General features: G+C 36.4%; 1 protein-coding gene across 4 annotated transcripts in view; it reads left to right on the top strand.

Moving 5' to 3' along the window:
* The window catches only part of SMC4 (structural maintenance of chromosomes 4), a 40022-nt gene that overhangs the window by 21330 nt on the left and 1294 nt on the right, over positions 1 to 17398 (top strand). For all 4 annotated transcript variants that reach the window (XM_052802995.1, XM_052802991.1, XM_052802993.1 and 1 more), the window contains exons 8-23: positions 336 to 476; positions 1407 to 1557; positions 2398 to 2562; positions 3364 to 3597; positions 4196 to 4381; positions 6017 to 6178; positions 6749 to 6974; positions 7074 to 7153; positions 9112 to 9264; positions 9411 to 9537; positions 10971 to 11160; positions 12119 to 12263; positions 13294 to 13467; positions 15095 to 15277; positions 16132 to 16364; positions 17082 to 17265. In XM_052802995.1, the coding sequence (XP_052658955.1) occupies positions 336 to 476; positions 1407 to 1557; positions 2398 to 2562; positions 3364 to 3597; positions 4196 to 4381; positions 6017 to 6178; positions 6749 to 6974; positions 7074 to 7153; positions 9112 to 9264; positions 9411 to 9537; positions 10971 to 11160; positions 12119 to 12263; positions 13294 to 13467; positions 15095 to 15277; positions 16132 to 16364; positions 17082 to 17265 (2734 nt within the window). The remainder of the gene's footprint in view (positions 1 to 335; positions 477 to 1406; positions 1558 to 2397; positions 2563 to 3363; positions 3598 to 4195; positions 4382 to 6016; positions 6179 to 6748; positions 6975 to 7073; positions 7154 to 9111; positions 9265 to 9410; positions 9538 to 10970; positions 11161 to 12118; positions 12264 to 13293; positions 13468 to 15094; positions 15278 to 16131; positions 16365 to 17081; positions 17266 to 17398) is intronic.

Below are 17398 nucleotides of genomic sequence, written 5' to 3'. Positions count from 1 at the left end.
ATCTTAAAAAAAAAAAAACAAAACACAAAACCAAAAAACTGCTTGCCAGCTTTTTACAAAGTAAAGTAGTCCAGCAAATTAATCTCGTACAGCTTTATACTGAAATTGAGAAAGTAGATCACTTAAAGACTATTTTTCATCTGAAGTGTCTAAGTTGTTAGATTTCCTTGCTGTTTTGTACCAAATTGGCAAGGTTACTCAATAACGGATATTAGGATTTAATACTTTTCATAATCACTTTATTACACTTAAGATCGGAAATACATATTCATTATGAATGTTAGCTTTATGGAAAAAAAGTGGAGTTTTCAGTTTGGTGGGTTGTTTTTTTTTAGGTATGACCTAAAGAAACGAGTAAATGATATGGAAATGCAGAAAGAAAAAATTAATGAAGAAACAAAAGATGTTAATGAGAAGAGTAGTAAACTTGCAGATGAAATGGAAACAAAGAATAAAGCTTTAAAGGAACTCGAAAAGTAAGTACTTTAAGGATAGACTTGTAAGCTAAGAGTACTGTGGTTTTACATGCTCTGCATAGGTGGTGTTGGAGTTAGCAGGATTTTCAGAAAAGGCTGTGGTAGTTGTATTGCGGGGGGGGGAACACCTGTGAAAGCAGAAATTTACAGTGGTTGCATGGGAAGATGATTGCAGGGAGCATAGCTGGGTTTTTCAGTAGTTCTTCCACCAAAAACTTAGATTATCTGATGAGCAGAGTCACTCATGGTGTTTCTAAACATTCCCTGGCATGGATTAAATGATCTTTTGCACAAAAATAAATTTTAAAAAATTCTCATTGGTTTGATTTGGTTCTGCAGGTTGCTTTTCTTGGAGAAATCTGGGTAATACTCACAATTACAGTAAGAAAAGGTCTGATTTTTGGTGGATTGTAAAGGACACACGTACTTTTTTTTTTTTTTTTTTTATCGACTACAAAAAATAATTGGGATATTGTTTCAGGTTTTTAGATAGACAACCATAACGCTTAGGTATGGGGATGTTAGGTGTTTTTCTCTGGTTTCCTTATGAATCTTTTAGGCATAAATTGTGTTTCCCTAAAATTGATTTGTCTGGGTGCTGATCTCCTATCCAACTGCAATATTAACCTTCTCATCTTCCAAGATCATAGTAAGTTATTTGTGAGAGATGTGAATTATGCATTCTATTAAAGAAAAAAAACAAAATTTCTGAAAGCGTGTTTAATATTGTTTTGTTACTTGATCTTTTTCTTATGAAACAACACTTCCCTGGGGAAAATACTGTGAATATAGTTAAGTATTGGATGTTGTTTTTCACAAAAACTGAGTAGTATTGGTTTAAACACTATGTGCTTACTTGTTAAGCCAAGCTCTACTGACATTATTTTTATAGGGTATGTAATAGATGATTGTTTCTTTTTTCCCTTTCAGGAAACTGAATAAAATTACAAAGTTCATAGAGGAAAATAAAGAAAAATTTACTGAGTTGGATTTGCAGGATGTTAAAGTAAGGGAAAATCTAAAACATGCCAAAAGCAAAGCTAAAAAACTGGAGAAGCAACTTCAAAAGGACAAAGAAAAGGTAGTGTGAACTGCAACTTGATTTACTTAAAGTGTAGTTGGTTGCTCTAGATGAGAACATCTTTGCGCAAAGGACGCCAAGTGTACTTTGTGCCACAAAGAAGATGGAAAAATATGTTTTAAATTTTTTTTTTAATCTGTTATTTTATGTCATTTAAATCAGCTAGGGATTTTGTTTGCAAATAACTTACTGAAGTAATACATTATTCTCCCTTAAACTATTGCTCGTTGCACATCTTTACTATGGGAGACCGTGGCCAGCAGTACCAGACTGTTTTCTGTCTGAACGCAAAGTCAAAAGATTTCCTGTTGCTTCTCAGCTCTGTTGGGGAGGTCTCATGGCTTGAAAAGCATCTTTTTATCATGTTTGTGGAGATTACAGGAATACTGCGTGTTCTTGCAGTTACTACCTTTTTAAACACTTTTTTTTTCCTGTTTCCCTAGTTAATTTAATGGATATATTTTACCAAGTTGGTTGTTGCCAGCTGTTACAGATCATAAATCACTCTCTGCATTGAGAGTGGCCTTCTGAAAGTAGGTATTTAAGAATTAAGCCTCATTGTGATTCAAAGACTTGAGTTCTTATGTGTAAAGCTATGTTCTTTTACTGCTGTGGCTTGCTTCTCTCTGGATGGGCTCTAGAACTGAACAAGCCTTGCAAATAAAATCCAAGCCTCCTGCTAGAGCCACGGTGTGTGTTGCCCTACAAAAACACGAGAGCTTCGTTAGGGCTTATGCTTCCTTTGACTTCCATGTAGCGCTTGAAAGGCAGGGTTTAAAGATAAGGCAAAACTATTCTGTTTCAGTGGGAGAGGCAGTTAAAAGTCTTTTCCTTGCGTAGGTAGAAGAATTGAAAAATGTACCTTCCGATAGTGAAAAAGCTATCAGCAAAGCAACATCTGAGAAAGAGCTTCTTGAAAAGACAAAAGAGAAAGAAGAAGAAAAACTCAAGCAGGTTATGGATGGCCTTAAGGAAGAAACACAAGGACTTCAGGAAGAAAAAGAGGTTTGAACTGTTTTGACTTAGTACACTTACTGTATTAACTGGTGTATAGCTTTGACACTTACGAATGAAACGATCACAAGATAGTTGTAAAATGCTATTTTATATGATAAATACACAGTTTCATGTGTTACTTCAGTGGAGCCTAACTGGGAAATTCATTCTGAATTTATAATCAGAGCTAAATCATTTTCATTAAGTTGGCTGCTTTTTATAGTGATCATGTGTCATCAAGCATATAATTAATATGTGTATTAAATAATTTTACACTTCCATTATTTGAACACACTTTAATTTTCTCCCATTGAAATTTTTAAGCCAATATGTTGCTTAAATAAACAGATTTTGAAATGCTATGTTGCGAGCCTTTCGCGCAGCTGTAATCTGTCTTTGAATTAATAGACAACTACTATAACACTTGGTTGTTGTTGATGTTGGCTGTTCAAACACTAAACACCCAGAGGCTGGAAATTTATCCTGTAAATTTGGGGGATTATTTTCTGTACTTGAAAGCATGGTTTCTCCATCTGAGTTGCGAAAATGATACAAAGCTTGTATGGAAATGTTCTATAATATTTCCTTAATGTTCTTTATAATTATGAAAAATGTCTTATTTCATTTCCATACAGAATATGTTAATAAATTAAGAAATACTTATTCTTCTAGATAAGATAATTGTTTCCTGCTGACAGGAGAGCTAGTAAAAGAATATGCCCGTTTCTTCTTTTTCTTTCATACAGTGTGATTGCTGTAATAAATCCCACAGTTGTCTGTTTTCAGCTGTAACATTGTCCATTTTTGCAGAGCAAAGAGAAAGAGCTTATGGAGTTTAGTAAAGCAGTGAATGAAGCACGTTCAAAGATGGATGTAGCCCAGTCAGAGCTTGATATCTATCTCAGCCGTCATAATACTGCTGTGTCTCAGTTAAATCAGGCAAAGGAGGCTCTGATGACTACTTCAGAAACTCTTAAGGAAAGGAAAGCTGCTATCAAAGATATACATATAAAATTACCCCAAGCTGAACAGGAATTGAAGGAGGTGAGACTTGACTTCCATATAGAAGTTCTTTGAGTTACAACACTATGTTGCAACACACAAACCAAAGTTCCACTCTTCTTTTTATCAATAATTGTGGTGAAAATAAACAAAAAACTGTCTCCAATAAAATAACATTTAAAAACTATATTCTAATACTCAGTTAACCGGTGAAGTAAGTATTTGATTTCAAACTTACTTTGGGTTAAGCGAATGTTAACATTAAGCACTGAAATTAAATCCTACATATCCCTGCAAGGGAATCAGTTTAAATATCGTAATGAGACATGTTAAAATAAATAAGTGGCTATGTTTCTGAGCCTTCTTTGAATTTCTCTTGCTCCTCTCATTCCCCAAAATAAAAAAAATGCCACTACCTTGTCCTAAGCCTGACTCATGAATTCATATGCTGTTGTATTTTTATCAAAGTGTACTAAATTCTAGCTGAAGTGTATCCACATACCAGCCATTCTTCTGATAAATGTTTGCTACTTCTGCTTTTCGGTGGCTGGTTTCATTGCCTATGCAATCATGAATCTAAGATTCCCTGGATACAGTGGTTTTTGTGAGGCTGAGATAATGTCTTTCTTTTAACCGTTAGAAAGAGAATGAGCTTGAGAAGCTGGGAAGAGAAGAATCGTGTGCTAAGAATCTTGTTCGAAAACTGCGTCAAAAAGTAGAAGAAGCCAAAAGTTCTTTAGCACTAAGTCGCAGTCGAGGAAAAGTGCTTGAGGCTCTGCTTCAGCAGAAGAAATCTGGAAATATTCGTGGAATATATGGAAGACTGGTAAATTTTAAAAGGCTATTCTACTTTTAGTCTTAAACTTCATAGGAACAGCATGGTGTTTCTGTAATTGAGTGAAAGATAGCATTCCTCAGTTCTCTGGTGCTTTGAGTTTGGACAACAGAGTTGCAAATCCTGTGGACTTGCTATAAATTAAGAAGATTGTTGAGGTTCCACTACTCAGCACTGAGTAAAGGCAATGGCTATGAGAAAGCTTTGTATTTTTGGTAGTCTGATCTTTAAGCTAAATCACGTTGCTGCAGTCTCTATGGCAATATGCTCAAGCCAGGAATACTACCAATGTCTTGTAAACCTGTCCGTGCTTTGGTCCTGCCTGTGCTTCTGTGTTGAGCTATGACTGACGGCTGTAGCGATTCTGATTCCTTTGAATGTTAGGAACATCTATGCTGGAGAAGTATTGTGGAGTAGTGCTTTTTACCTTCTGGTGCCACAGAAGGTAGAATCAATTGTTAACCACACGCTTGGCAGAACTGCCATGGAACTTAAAAAAACATCTTACAGTTTGTATGTAATGTAATGTGGAACTGTACACGCTTTTTTTTTTTTTTGCTTCAAAATTTATAAAATTTGGTGATCTCTCTGCTGTTTGTTTCCTCTCGTTTTACTTGCATACCTGTCAAATCAAAAAGAGCAATGTTGGTGTTTCAGAGAAGACCAAGGAAAGCTATGTCATAGCAAAACGTTGAGTGCTATCAGTTCTTTCCAAGCAGTGTTGATCTAAAGTTCTGAAAATTTGCAGCTGAGGTAGAGTTCTTCATTCCTTTTTTTTTTTACTAGCACTGGACAATACACATGTATCATTGTAGATGTAGAAGTGCTATTTTTGTATTCTGCAATTTTCTTTTTTCCTTCCACCTGCTCGTCCAAGGAGAAGTATCTCTGCTTCAGAAAAATCAGTTTATTTAGTATATGTATATTTAAAAAATGTGCATATAGATTTATAAAAAAGATAAAGTTCAAACAGCAGCAGACCACTGCCTAGTACAGCTGGCATGTATTTTGTCTCATGCTCTGTTAGCACTTGCCACAGGGAGGAGTGTGAGGTTAATCTGTTCTTGTGTAACTCACAGTTGGCTATGCATGCTGTTTTTACCTGTAGATACACAATAATTTTTCAAAGATGATGAACACCCCTGTACCCGTTTTTCAGATCAGTACAGGACAGCACGCAGAAGTGTAGGACTTACCGGGTCCTACCCAGCTGACCAACGGTAGAACCATACACAGAACACATTAAATAATTTTGTTAGGCCAGACTGCCTCACTAAAATGCTGGCATATAAAATTTAACATTTGTCTACAGAAAATATATCAATGCTACCGTGTTGCTCTACCAGAAGCACCCCTTTAGAAGCTCTGAGTATATGAATTTCTACTATGGCAACAAGTACATTAGAAATACATAAATAGCAGTGTGCTGGAGAAGACAGGTGTGGTATTATTTTATAAGTTCTAATTAAGGTTTAAGTTCTTTCGCAGAAAATTCTTTTATAATTTGTTTTCATCTCATTTCACTTTGTGTAAATTTTTTGTCATTTATTTTGTAATACCAAGACAAAACATTGATGCCAAACTAATTGGTGTACTTCTGCCTCCCCCCCGACCCTCAATTATTAGGGAGACCTGGGAGCTATCAGTGAAAAGTATGATGTTGCTATTTCATCGTCTTGTGGTGCCTTAGACAACATTGTTGTCGATACAATTGATACTGCACAGGAATGTGTGAATTTCTTAAAGGCAAGAGGAATTGGAGTTGCCACATTTATAGCCCTGGACAAAGTAAGTACTAGCACTTCAGCAAAACAAATTGTTGATTTACCCTAATGTGCACAGTATTAATACTGTATATAATGTATTAATATGCATGTGTATAAATAAGCATTATATATTAATATGTTATGCTGTATATGTATTAATACTGGTAAAGCTAAAATATAAACCATTTTAATAGGCTGTTGGTACCTTAGAATATTCTACTAGCAAATGATAACGTTTACTTACAGAGAATTACAAGGCTTTTTAGATACCTGTATGTGTACAACAGATGTTTGGCGTGTCTTTTCTGTTTTTATAGTTAGATTTTTTTTTTAGCAAATTAGAAAATTTAATAATCCAAGTAATCTAGTAACTGTATAAACCATGAAAACCATGAAAGAGAACAATGAGTTATCAGTGAGTTTTTAATTATACTGGAAGTAATGATCCCCAAGGAAGGAAGCTTTACTGTTAATTACACTACGATTAATAATGTTAATTGCTTTAAAGCCTTAACATACCCTAAAATAATGAAATGACCTCATAATTTATTCTAAGGAATCTCTCATTCATTTATTTACTTTTTTGATGTAGATGGCTGTATGGGAAAAAAAAACGCAAAAAATCCCAACTCCTGAAAATGTTCCTCGGTTGTTTGATCTGGTGAAAGTAGAAGACGAGAAGGTTCGCCTGGGTTTTTACTTCGCATTACGTGATACTCTAGTAGCTAATAACTTGGAAGAAGCTACCAGAATAGCATTCCGAAAAGAGAAAAGATGGAGAGTGGTAACACTGCAAGGACAAATCATTGAACAGTCAGGTATTTAAGTGCAAACTTGCAATTATATTTTAAGCACTTTATAGATGATACCTAAGCACAATAAGCTCACTAACTTCTTTCCATCTTTTTTTACTTTAGGAACAATGACTGGTGGGGGGGGTAAAGTAATGAAGGGCAGAATGGGTTCCTCCGTCATAATGGATGTTTCAGAAGAAGAGGTTAGTACATAATCTTAATTAAAAGTGGAATTTTGTCAAAGTTCTTTGTTTTGGTAGTTCATACACATGTGCTATGTCCTTTTAAATTGGCATGAGTAGTTAACAGTCTGTGATGCAAGATACATTAACAATGATTTGAAGTTCACAAGGTTAGCATAAGTTATATTGCTCTTAAGCACATATGTTCACAGCCCAGCTATCATATGCCTATTATTTAATTTTTAGTCTCATAGTGCTTCCTTTGATAGCTTGGATAAACTGATTGAAGGTAGGGATGAGAACATGGAAGATACTGATCATGAGGAACCACTGAGCTGCAGAGCAGTACACACAAACCTCACCAGCAAGAAAAGACAAGTTTGGTCCTTCATTTACGTCCTTGTAAGCTTTGTCAGGGAGTGGCAGAGCTTTCCTTCCAATTTGTATTTCAAGAATGTTTTGGAATATCAAGATACAGCTTGCTTTTTCCTTCTGAATTCTTTTAGGTTTTAGTCTGTAGCTTTATTTAGTGTGGATATAGCCTGTGTCCTTTTTGGCTAGTATCTGCTGATGAACTTTAACTGAGATCAAACATCAAAGTGTTGATACCTCTTCAAGAAGACAAGCTCCCCTGTGTAACTCCTGATGTCAGTCCTCTCGCTGCAGGAGAACGAACTTTTGCTCTTTAGGAATGAGAGCTGTAATCCAACACAAGGGTTGAATATTTGCTTACCACTAAGGACACAGGAACAGTAGTTAGTATTTTTTAGGTGAAAATACTTTCAAATTGGAGAACTTCAAAATCAAACTCAACTTTAAGGTTCTCTCTATCTCATTTCTCTGCTGGAGGAGATAACCATGTCACCGCCTTTGCTGTCATTGCTGAGGTTTCTGCACTTTTTTGTTTTATCTCTGAGAGGTTAAAATAGATATATATTCTTCTCTCATCTGTCTCCTGTATTTTCATCTTCACTCAGCTTGGAAAATAGGATTGCATTGGCCAAGAAAAGATAAAATTCTGCAAACCCTGGAGAGTTTGACATACAACTCTTTTTTTTTTCTTTTTTTTTCTTTCTTTTCTTCTGTCAAGCCTATTCAGATAATGCTGTACTTGTAGAGCACTAATGAACCAACCTCATGGACAAAGGGTTATTGCCCTAGCCTTGTAAAGGGTCAATAAATATATAAGGCAGCTCATATTTCGATCTTGCTAATTAACAGACTTTGCTATTTCCTGTCTTCACGCTTTAGATTTATTCACTGGTCTCTCCAAGAGAGAGGCTTATCTACTGTTTTCTGTTTGGCCCGTGAGAGATACTGTGGCACTCAATAACGATCAATAGCTGTAACTTAATTTCTCCATTTTCAAGAGTTTTGTACCTGTCTAGCATAGTGGACAACTCCAGGTAGACCAAGTATATTCATATCTTTGCCTGTTAGTTCTCTATATGTAAAAACAGAAAATAGGCTGAGATCTGAAGTGTATCCTTATTCCTTCTGCTCTTTAAGGTGAATTGCAAGACTTGGTCACTTGACCGGTTACTATTTGCAAAAGCTTGTTTTCCTCACACCAGATTACCACAGAAACCAACAAGCATCAAATCTTAACTATAGTAAAAATTGCTTCTAGCTTCTGCTTGTGTGTTTTTTGGGTTCTGCCTTCACTGTTCCAGCTTAAGCCTTTCAAGCTTAATCTAGTTTTATTTCCTTAAAACAATTCTCCATTACAAGCTATTTTGACAGGTATTCTTCAGCTTACCTTTTCTTATGCTTGCTTCTCTCTTATTTTCCACTGCTATAATTGATCTTCTCAGCAGTCAGCCTCCATATTCTGTCCAGCTACGACAAATTTTCAAGTTTTTACTGCACTTGCCTCTTGTGATTTTAAGAGATCATAGATTGTCAAGCACATGCATGAGATGTTGCTTTGTTTTGTAGTGGTGACACTAGGCAAATGATCATATCGTATTTTTATGTAGGTCAATAAAATGGAATCTCAGCTGCAGAAGGATTCTAAAAGAGCAGTACAGTATGAAGAAGAGAAATCACAACTTGAAGAAGCCATAAGAAATCTGTGCCAAGATATTCAGAAAATGAGAAATACTTTAGAAAAGTATACAGCAAGTATCCAGGTGAACAAGTTTATTATTGAGACAATACCTGGCTTCTCCGTCAATGTGCAGGGGGATAGCTTCTCAGTCTCAGCTTAACATAGTCCTTGTTAGTGTCAAGGATCTTTTTAAAGTACAGGATTCTAACACAGTTCTGGTTTTTGTAGAGTTTATCTGAACAAGAAATTCATCTAAAAACCCAAGTTAAGGAACTTGAAGCTAATGTAATTGCTGCTGCTCCGGACAAAAACAAACAGAAGGAACTGGAAAAAATCCTTAATAGTTACAAAAAAGGTACATTTTGTGGAGAGGGGATTATAGATTAAAATTGTAGTCATGTTCTTTTACTAATACAAGAATGAATGGCTATGGCTTCGTTCTTTCAGATTACCAGTGCAGTACCATATCTTGGTTTGGAACCTCTTTTCTCCTAAGTGGGGGATAAAAGGTGCTTCCAGAGATTCGAGAGTGAAACCCCTTTTTTTACAATTGCTCAAGTTCATGTTTCAGTCAAACTAAACGTCAATTTTAGTATTTATTTGGTTAGATTTTTATGGCTGTATTACATACAGATTCATAGGGAAACTTAGTTTAATTAGGGGTAAGAATTGTTAATGTGGAGGTAATGATATTAAAGTTCAGTAAAGGCTTTTGCCATGCTGTAACTGGACTATTACATGAGTCTATAAAATGAATACCCTGTATTCTGTTGTGGGCACACCGTACCCCCGTTCTTTTTGTGAAAGATGTTTACTCTGAGAACTTGAATTTGTTTCCCTGAAGAAATTGGTAGCTTAGTAAAGTAAACCTTGACTGCTTCTTTGTATTTCTTGCTCAGGGAATGATATGAGCACAGTGAAACATATTTCCCTTCCCCCACAATTCTGCTTTCATAGCATTTTAGGGAAGAGAATATGTACTACTATGGATTTCCTCTATGCTTCTTTTGAATAGAGTACGAATGCTTTACTTCCTCAATCACGCTAAGGTTTGATGTTTATAAATATTCTTCTCTAACATTTGTACCAAATAATGGAGAGACACAAACCTGTGTTCTCCTGGAGAGATGACTGCCTTCCACCTTTCAAGTCTCTGCTTTACCCCTTCTGTCCCCAAAAGGAAATTATAGATCTGTAGCAAACTTAGTGTGGGATTTTATTTGTTTGTTTTGCCCTTAGAATACTAAGGTGCTATGTTGTTTAATTTTTGAAAGCTGTTCAACTTAAGATGGTTTTGTTGAGTTTTGAGTATAATCTAAATAAGGAAACTTATCTCCCTTGAAGGTAGAGTGGGCTATCTTACTATTCAGCATGTGTAGTAACTATGCAGTAATACCAGCCACTGAGCAACAGTTAGTGGCCAGTTCTTACAATTTAACTTTGGAGCATTTTCCCATTAAATAAATGCAAAGAATGAGCTTGGAATAGCTTCCTATGTACCATCTCATGTATTTCAGTACTCCATATACATTAAGTAATCCAATTAAATTTTTTGGTGGTTTACACCAAAAAAGCTTTGGCAGTATAACAGTGTCAGAAAGATGTGGTATTTTTTTCTTTTTGCCACAGTAAAAAAAACCCAGCGTTTTTCACAGGAGAAAGAAATAGTACACTTCTCAATATATTAATAGAGCAGAGCTTTTTATCACTTAAATCTTGATCTATTGCAGCAGTCCAGTGTTCCTAGGGACAGCATGATGACCTTAACTTGATTTTGGTTTTCGACAGATTATGAATGTGTTGCTGAGAAAGCTGGTAAAATAGAAAATGAAGTTAAACGATTACATAAGCTCATAATTGATATCAATAATCATAAACTTAAAGCACAACAAGACAAACTTGATAAGATCAACAAAGAAATAGATGAATGTACTTCAGCTATTACTAAAGCCCAAGTGGCAGTCAAGACTGCAGACAGGTACAGTAGATGTCAATGTGCTCAATGGTAAAGCTTTAGGCTGTAATTGTATATTGCTGCGATTTGTGTTTGATTACAGTTGGACCTTTCCGGGGTTGCGGGGGGGATTTGTCCAGCTCGAGAAGATGGTTTTCACCTCTTTATGGCTAGAGGAAAACTGGAGGGAGAAGGTCACAACCTTCTTCTCTAAACTGATTTACCTCAAACTGATACTGGTTCTTAATTAAGAACCATAATCTTTGTTAGTGTGCTTCACAGGCAAAGGATCAGAGACCTAGAAAGCTTAGTGAAAACTGACCAAGGAGAGTCACGTCAGCCTTCAAAGAGCTGTATCTGTGGGCATGAGTGCCTGCAGGATATTTGCTTGTTTTAAGTAGTCTCCATAGCTAAAAATCCCATGATCCTAAAATCTGAATGTTCAGTTGCATGTATAAAACTTAGGAGGTAGGTAAGGGGAGGTAAAGGGAAATACAATTTTGTAGTTTCTACTAGACAGTTTAGAAGTCATGTTTAATCGGTATTTTTCTATTAATATTTGCCTATCACTAAAATGCAGCATTTCAGGATAAAGATTCAAAATAGCACTTAATTGTCATGCAGTGGAGCAGTTCAGATCTGAAGGGACTAATTTTATTATGAGGCATGTCAGGAAATAAAATGCAATGTATTTTTTCTGTTACCTTAACAATACATAATGAATACTTAGAACAAATGTCAAAACTGTCCCTCAAAGAACATATTAAATCATTTAATGAGGCCTGTCTGCTATATGTTTAAGGAAGACAACTTTGTTTTCCTTGGGTATCTCGGAAGTGTGAGAGTTCATGCGTAAATAAGCACTTCCCTATTTGGTTGTCAGTAGCTACTGAACAATCTTTATAAGTAAGATTGTGTTTCTAGATTATCTTAAGTCATATTTGCACTCACATGAGGTATACAAACATCTCTAACTGTTCAGAAACCTGAAAAAATCTGAAGAGTCTGTTCTTCGCACGGAGAAGGAAATTAAAAATAATGAGAAAGAAATTAAAGACTTAACAGAAGAGCTGACTAAGCTAGAAGACAAAGCTGCTGAGATTATAAATGACTGCAGGCAAGCTGAAGTAAGTGTCATGTTAATTTAGTGTATCTCTTCATGGAGGATGCAGTCTGTGAAATACATTTTAGATAACAGTTGTTGCGCCAGAGTTGTTCTAATGGCTGATGTCTGTTAGCCTTCATCCTTAGGCTTTCCAGGCAGGCCTAGCAAGGCATTGCGTTAGCTGATAGTATCTTTTTTTCTCATTTTTCTCAGTTATTCTACTACTCATCCTCCAAAAATTCACACAGGGATAAAATGGCAAAGAATGTTCTTTTCTGTATCCTGCATTATATTGTCTGCATTCATACAAAATTAATAATTTTGTTTAATCATTAATCAAAGTTGACCTTTAAATACAGGTGCTGAGTGCGGGTGGAAATAGGCTAAAACGGTCCTAGTGAGCAGTCTGGCCTCTGGGTAAAATCAGGATGATGAGTTACATCCTTATTATATCCTAGTTATATCCTTCTATTCTGCAGCTGCTGAGTGACATTCCATGACGGTCTGGGAATGGGAATGTTTGGGTTTTTTTTTTAATACTTACCTGGAAATATATCTTGACCCAATTTTCTGAAGCTAAGAAAAAACTTAAACCAAGTTTCCCCAAAGAAATTACTGGTCATAAAACTTGCTTAAAAACAGATTTTTTTTTTTTTTTTTTTTTTCCCCCAGTTATGTGGGACTTCAGTTTTCCATCTAGATTTATGTGCAGGAGAGAGTGAAAACAACCACGATGGCTGAAATTCTTCCAAATAAAGCTGTTTCTTTGAGACTTTCTCTAAAACTGCCTTTTAGCTAAAAACATCTGAGTGTAGGACTCATTTAATCCAGATCTGGAATGAATGTAAACTGCAGCATATTTGCAGTAATTCCAGAATTCAGGGACCTGGTTATTTTAAATACAAGAATAGGTATTTGTTTACATCAGTACTTAGGATTGTGGAGGGGAAGCTCTGTGAATAATACAGTGAAAACAAATCTGTAACCTGAGAAAGTGGTAACATTTTTTGTAGGCAACTGATTAATGTACTTTTCTGGTCGTTTCTGTTTAGGAAGTGTTGCCAGGAGTTCAGGAGGAGCATCGCAGTTTACTGCAGGAGGTTAAAACTATTCAAGATGATGAACATGCGCTTCAAAAGGAAGCTCTTAATATTAAGCTGAAAATTGAACAAATTGATAGTCATATTTCTGTACACCAGTCAAAGATTAAATACTGGCAAAAAGAGGTAAGGAAATTGTTTAGTTCCTAAAACTTGAACTGTAAGATCTCAAAAGATTAATATGTTAACATGTAGTTAGAAAACAGATAATTTGGGAGAAAATTCATATTCGGTTCACAGTTTATTGGTGTTTATGCTATAAAAAACAAATCTGAAAAAATATGACCTTTCAGTCTTTTTTTACTTTGTTTTGCATACAAGGTTATGGATGAGTTCTGTATTACATGGCTTCTAGCTTTTCGAGTTTTTTTTATTTATGAAAGAATGGTATGATAACTATAACTGACATAACGCTATCTACAAGTAATTAAGAGCAATGAGGGAAAAATAAGTAGGCCATAAATGGCAACCAGGAGACTTTTTGTGCCTGGGTATGCTCTCTGTACATACTAAAAAAAAAATGTTATAAAAGGGTAGACACTCTCATAGGTAAGAGAAGGAAGGAGGAGTAAGACATTGGTAACTAAAACACAAGTTATGTGTAACTGTTTTGCTGTGTCCACTAAGCTGCTCTTTATAAAATGGCAAGACCTTTCCCTTGAAAGCATTTCACCCAAAAGTTGTAGTACATTTGGTACATCAAATTGCCTTTCCCCAGTTAGAGATAATTGGGCCAATAGGAAGTCCGTGGGGCCAGGAAGAAACTGCTTCTCGGAGACTGGTGCTTGAACCAGCTCATCGAATAAATTAGAGCCAGTGGGAGCAAGGAGTTGCTAACTCTAGGTGCTGCAACAGCTCGCTTCTCAGTCTGGGAGTTGTATCTGAGCGGGGCTGCTGGCACAAACACACAGACAGCTTTACACAGACCTTATTTCTTGCCGTCATGTCCCTTCTAACTGCTCTAGTTCTGTTGAACAAGCTAGTGCTAAGCATTGTCTGACACTTGGTGTGTTCGTTTCAAAAGTGTCTCGGATCAGCTTCCGGGAAGGGCTTTTAATTCTTCTGGAACCAATTCCACACAGAATCCTGACTTTTTCTGGCCCGTAGGTTAGTTGAGTGCAGAGTCAACAAGAGGCAGTGCTGGGGGTTGGTCTTGGTTTGGTTTTCCTGATTTATGGAAACAGCAAAAATCAGGTGTGTGCCCAGGGAGGCATGCTCAGAGAAAAGGCCAGTTAGGTACCTGGAGTTCATAAACTTACATTACCATTTTATTGTATGTCCCTTCTATTTCACATTTAAATCCTTAATAGAGGTAGGGATCTAGACCAGCAGATGTCTTGCAGGACAGGGTGCCCTTTATACCCTTGTTAATACAAGGATAACGGGGGCAGCTACGCAGCAAGCAAAGCCGCTGACAGAAAATTCTCAATCCTGAACACACAAAGTAGTTGTTTAAGTTCTATGGCATCAGTAGAGGCGATTTCCTCGTTATCTGCTACTGCTGCTATTACAGAAAAATAGCTCCTTTGTAAGAATGATGTATATAATTTTCAGGAACAGAATAATAGGATAAAAGGACACTTTTCGTTTTCACATCTTAACTTTTAAAGGGAGTTACGTGAAGAATCTTTGAATGTTTTGAGATTGGAAGCTTCACTATGTACTAATACAGCAAATGTTTATTATAGAAACATGTTCATGTGATAACTAATGTGATCTTTAAAGATTTCTAGTAACTGGTTTTGAATTTTAGATATCAAAATTATCACTGCGCCCCATAGAAGATAAACCACCTGAAGAATTTCCAGTACTAAGTCAAGAAGAGCTTGAGGCTATCAAGGATCCAGATGTAATCACTAATCAAATAGCTCTCCTGGAAGCCCAGTGTCATAAAATGAAACCCAACCTTGGTGCTATTGCAGAATATAAGAAGAAGGTAAGCTTAATTACTATTGTGATAGTAGTAGGATTCATCTTTTTGATACTGTATTGCCTGTCAGTGCAATAGTACGGTACACCCCTCATCTCGGGTAAGTGCTGTGTATACAGCTTTATTGTTTTCCCGTACTTGAATCTGTACAGAACTGATGTCAGTGCTTCTGAAGTACGGCAGTAACCTTCCAGTCGCGCATTTTTCTTCAGGTGACTGCTCAAATGGATCCTGCACTTGAAATGCCTGCAAAAATGCACTCTTTATCTAGGTGACACAAGAAAATATCTCATCTATAGGCATACCAGGAAAAGGTGGTCCTGTTCTTCTTCAGTTCCCTTCTGTTGGAAACTGAAATGGAACCCTTGAATTTTCTCTTTCTCCTCTGCAGGCTGTGCTGTTGCTAGCATCCCGAAGAGGTGTTAGCTTGTACTTAGCCAAGTGTGAAAGTTGTATCTAGCAGCTTACATCTGCCTTTTTATATTTGACACCATAGATGGCAGGTGAAGACAACTTTCTCCTGTGAAAGTTTGTTTATTTACAGTCAACTAGTCTTGACAGTCTACACAGATATACAACAATACTTGGATTTTTTTTTCTCCTCAGAACACTCGTTTCAGTAATATTGGCCTATTCAACAAATTTTTCTTCATTTTAACATGGGTTTTCCAGTATAGAGAGATCAGCAGCATGGAGTATAGAGATAAGAAAAAAGAGATGGTTTAGTTTTGTTCTTTTGTTTCAAGGCTGTTAGCCATTCTGGGAAAAATGAGTTTTCAAGTGGTAGGGAAAAGGGTTTAAAATCTAAATTAAGGAGACAGCTTCTTTAACTGTAGTTTTGTGGCTTTTTTTTTCTACAGGAAGAGCTATACCTGAAACGTGTGGCTGAATTGGATGACATTACCACTGAAAGAGACAAATTCAGACAAGCTTTCGAAGATCTTAGGAAACAAAGGCTAAATGAATTTATGGCAGGATTTAATGTAATAACAAACAAACTGAAGGAAAACTACCAGATGCTTACTTTGGGAGGAGATGCTGAATTAGAACTTGTGGACAGCCTGGATCCCTTCTCTGAAGGAATCATGTTTAGGTTTGTCAAAATACTTTGTATTATTGCTGTAATGCTTAATTGTTGTGTTCCTTTTTTCAGCCTGCTTTTTAAGTAAATTTTAATGGATCAGCAGCTAACCCAGACAGAGAGTCCTCCTTCTTGGCAAGTATTGGCAAGATACTGGCAGAAGCCACAACTTTTTAGCATTGGGTAACGAAGAGGTTCATTTCTCCTGGAGAAATAAGTAACTAACAGCAGTTACAAAGCTTTGACTTTGAAGTAATTTCTCAGGGTTTCTTAATTCCCAAATCATTTCATTCTGCCTGGGGAATCGTGTCAATCACATTGGTAACTGGAGATTGTTCTGTCATAAATGCTCCTAAGAGTATATTCATTACTTAAGAGGAGTAGAATAGCACTTTTTGAAAGATAATTAAATAGCAGTTCTTAAGTGTTATAGTTCCTACAGAGAACAGCCAAGTGTTACAGGAGCTTTTCAGGCAGACATCAGCTGGCCAGGTAACTGTGCATGTACCCAGGGCGTTATTCCATGGTGAAGAGAAATAATCCTGTTCGCTACCTCTCAGCTGTGGAGGACCAAGAGTATCAAGCAGCTCATCCATGGTTTTAGTCGAGCTTCTTTATGTGTCTGTGTCTTCCAAGAACTCCCTCCTGCCTTGTAACTTGCTTTTTACCATGACACACTTACTTTCATCATGAACAGAAGTAAGTTACAAACTCTGTCATTTGTTTCAGTGTTCGGCCTCCGAAGAAAAGTTGGAAGAAGATATTTAACTTATCTGGAGGAGAGAAGACTCTGAGTTCACTGGCTCTAGTTTTTGCTCTTCACCATTACAAGCCAACGCCACTTTATTTTATGGATGAGATTGATGCAGCACTTGACTTCAAAAATGTATCTATTGTAGCATTTTACATATATGTAAGTATTTAATGGTAACTCCTGTAGTACAATTCTTCTAAGGTTATTTTCTTCTCTGCCAGAAAAGACAAAGTGGTAACACAATTATGGCCAGATTTAAAAATCTGGAGTGGTAGGAGTATTAAGTGGAAAC

The sequence above is a fragment of the Harpia harpyja genome, chromosome 12, assembly GCF_026419915.1.
Source record: "Harpia harpyja isolate bHarHar1 chromosome 12, bHarHar1 primary haplotype, whole genome shotgun sequence".
In the NCBI taxonomy this organism is placed as follows: Eukaryota; Metazoa; Chordata; class Aves; order Accipitriformes; family Accipitridae; genus Harpia; species Harpia harpyja.
This window is presented reverse-complemented; position numbering and strand designations above follow the sequence as displayed.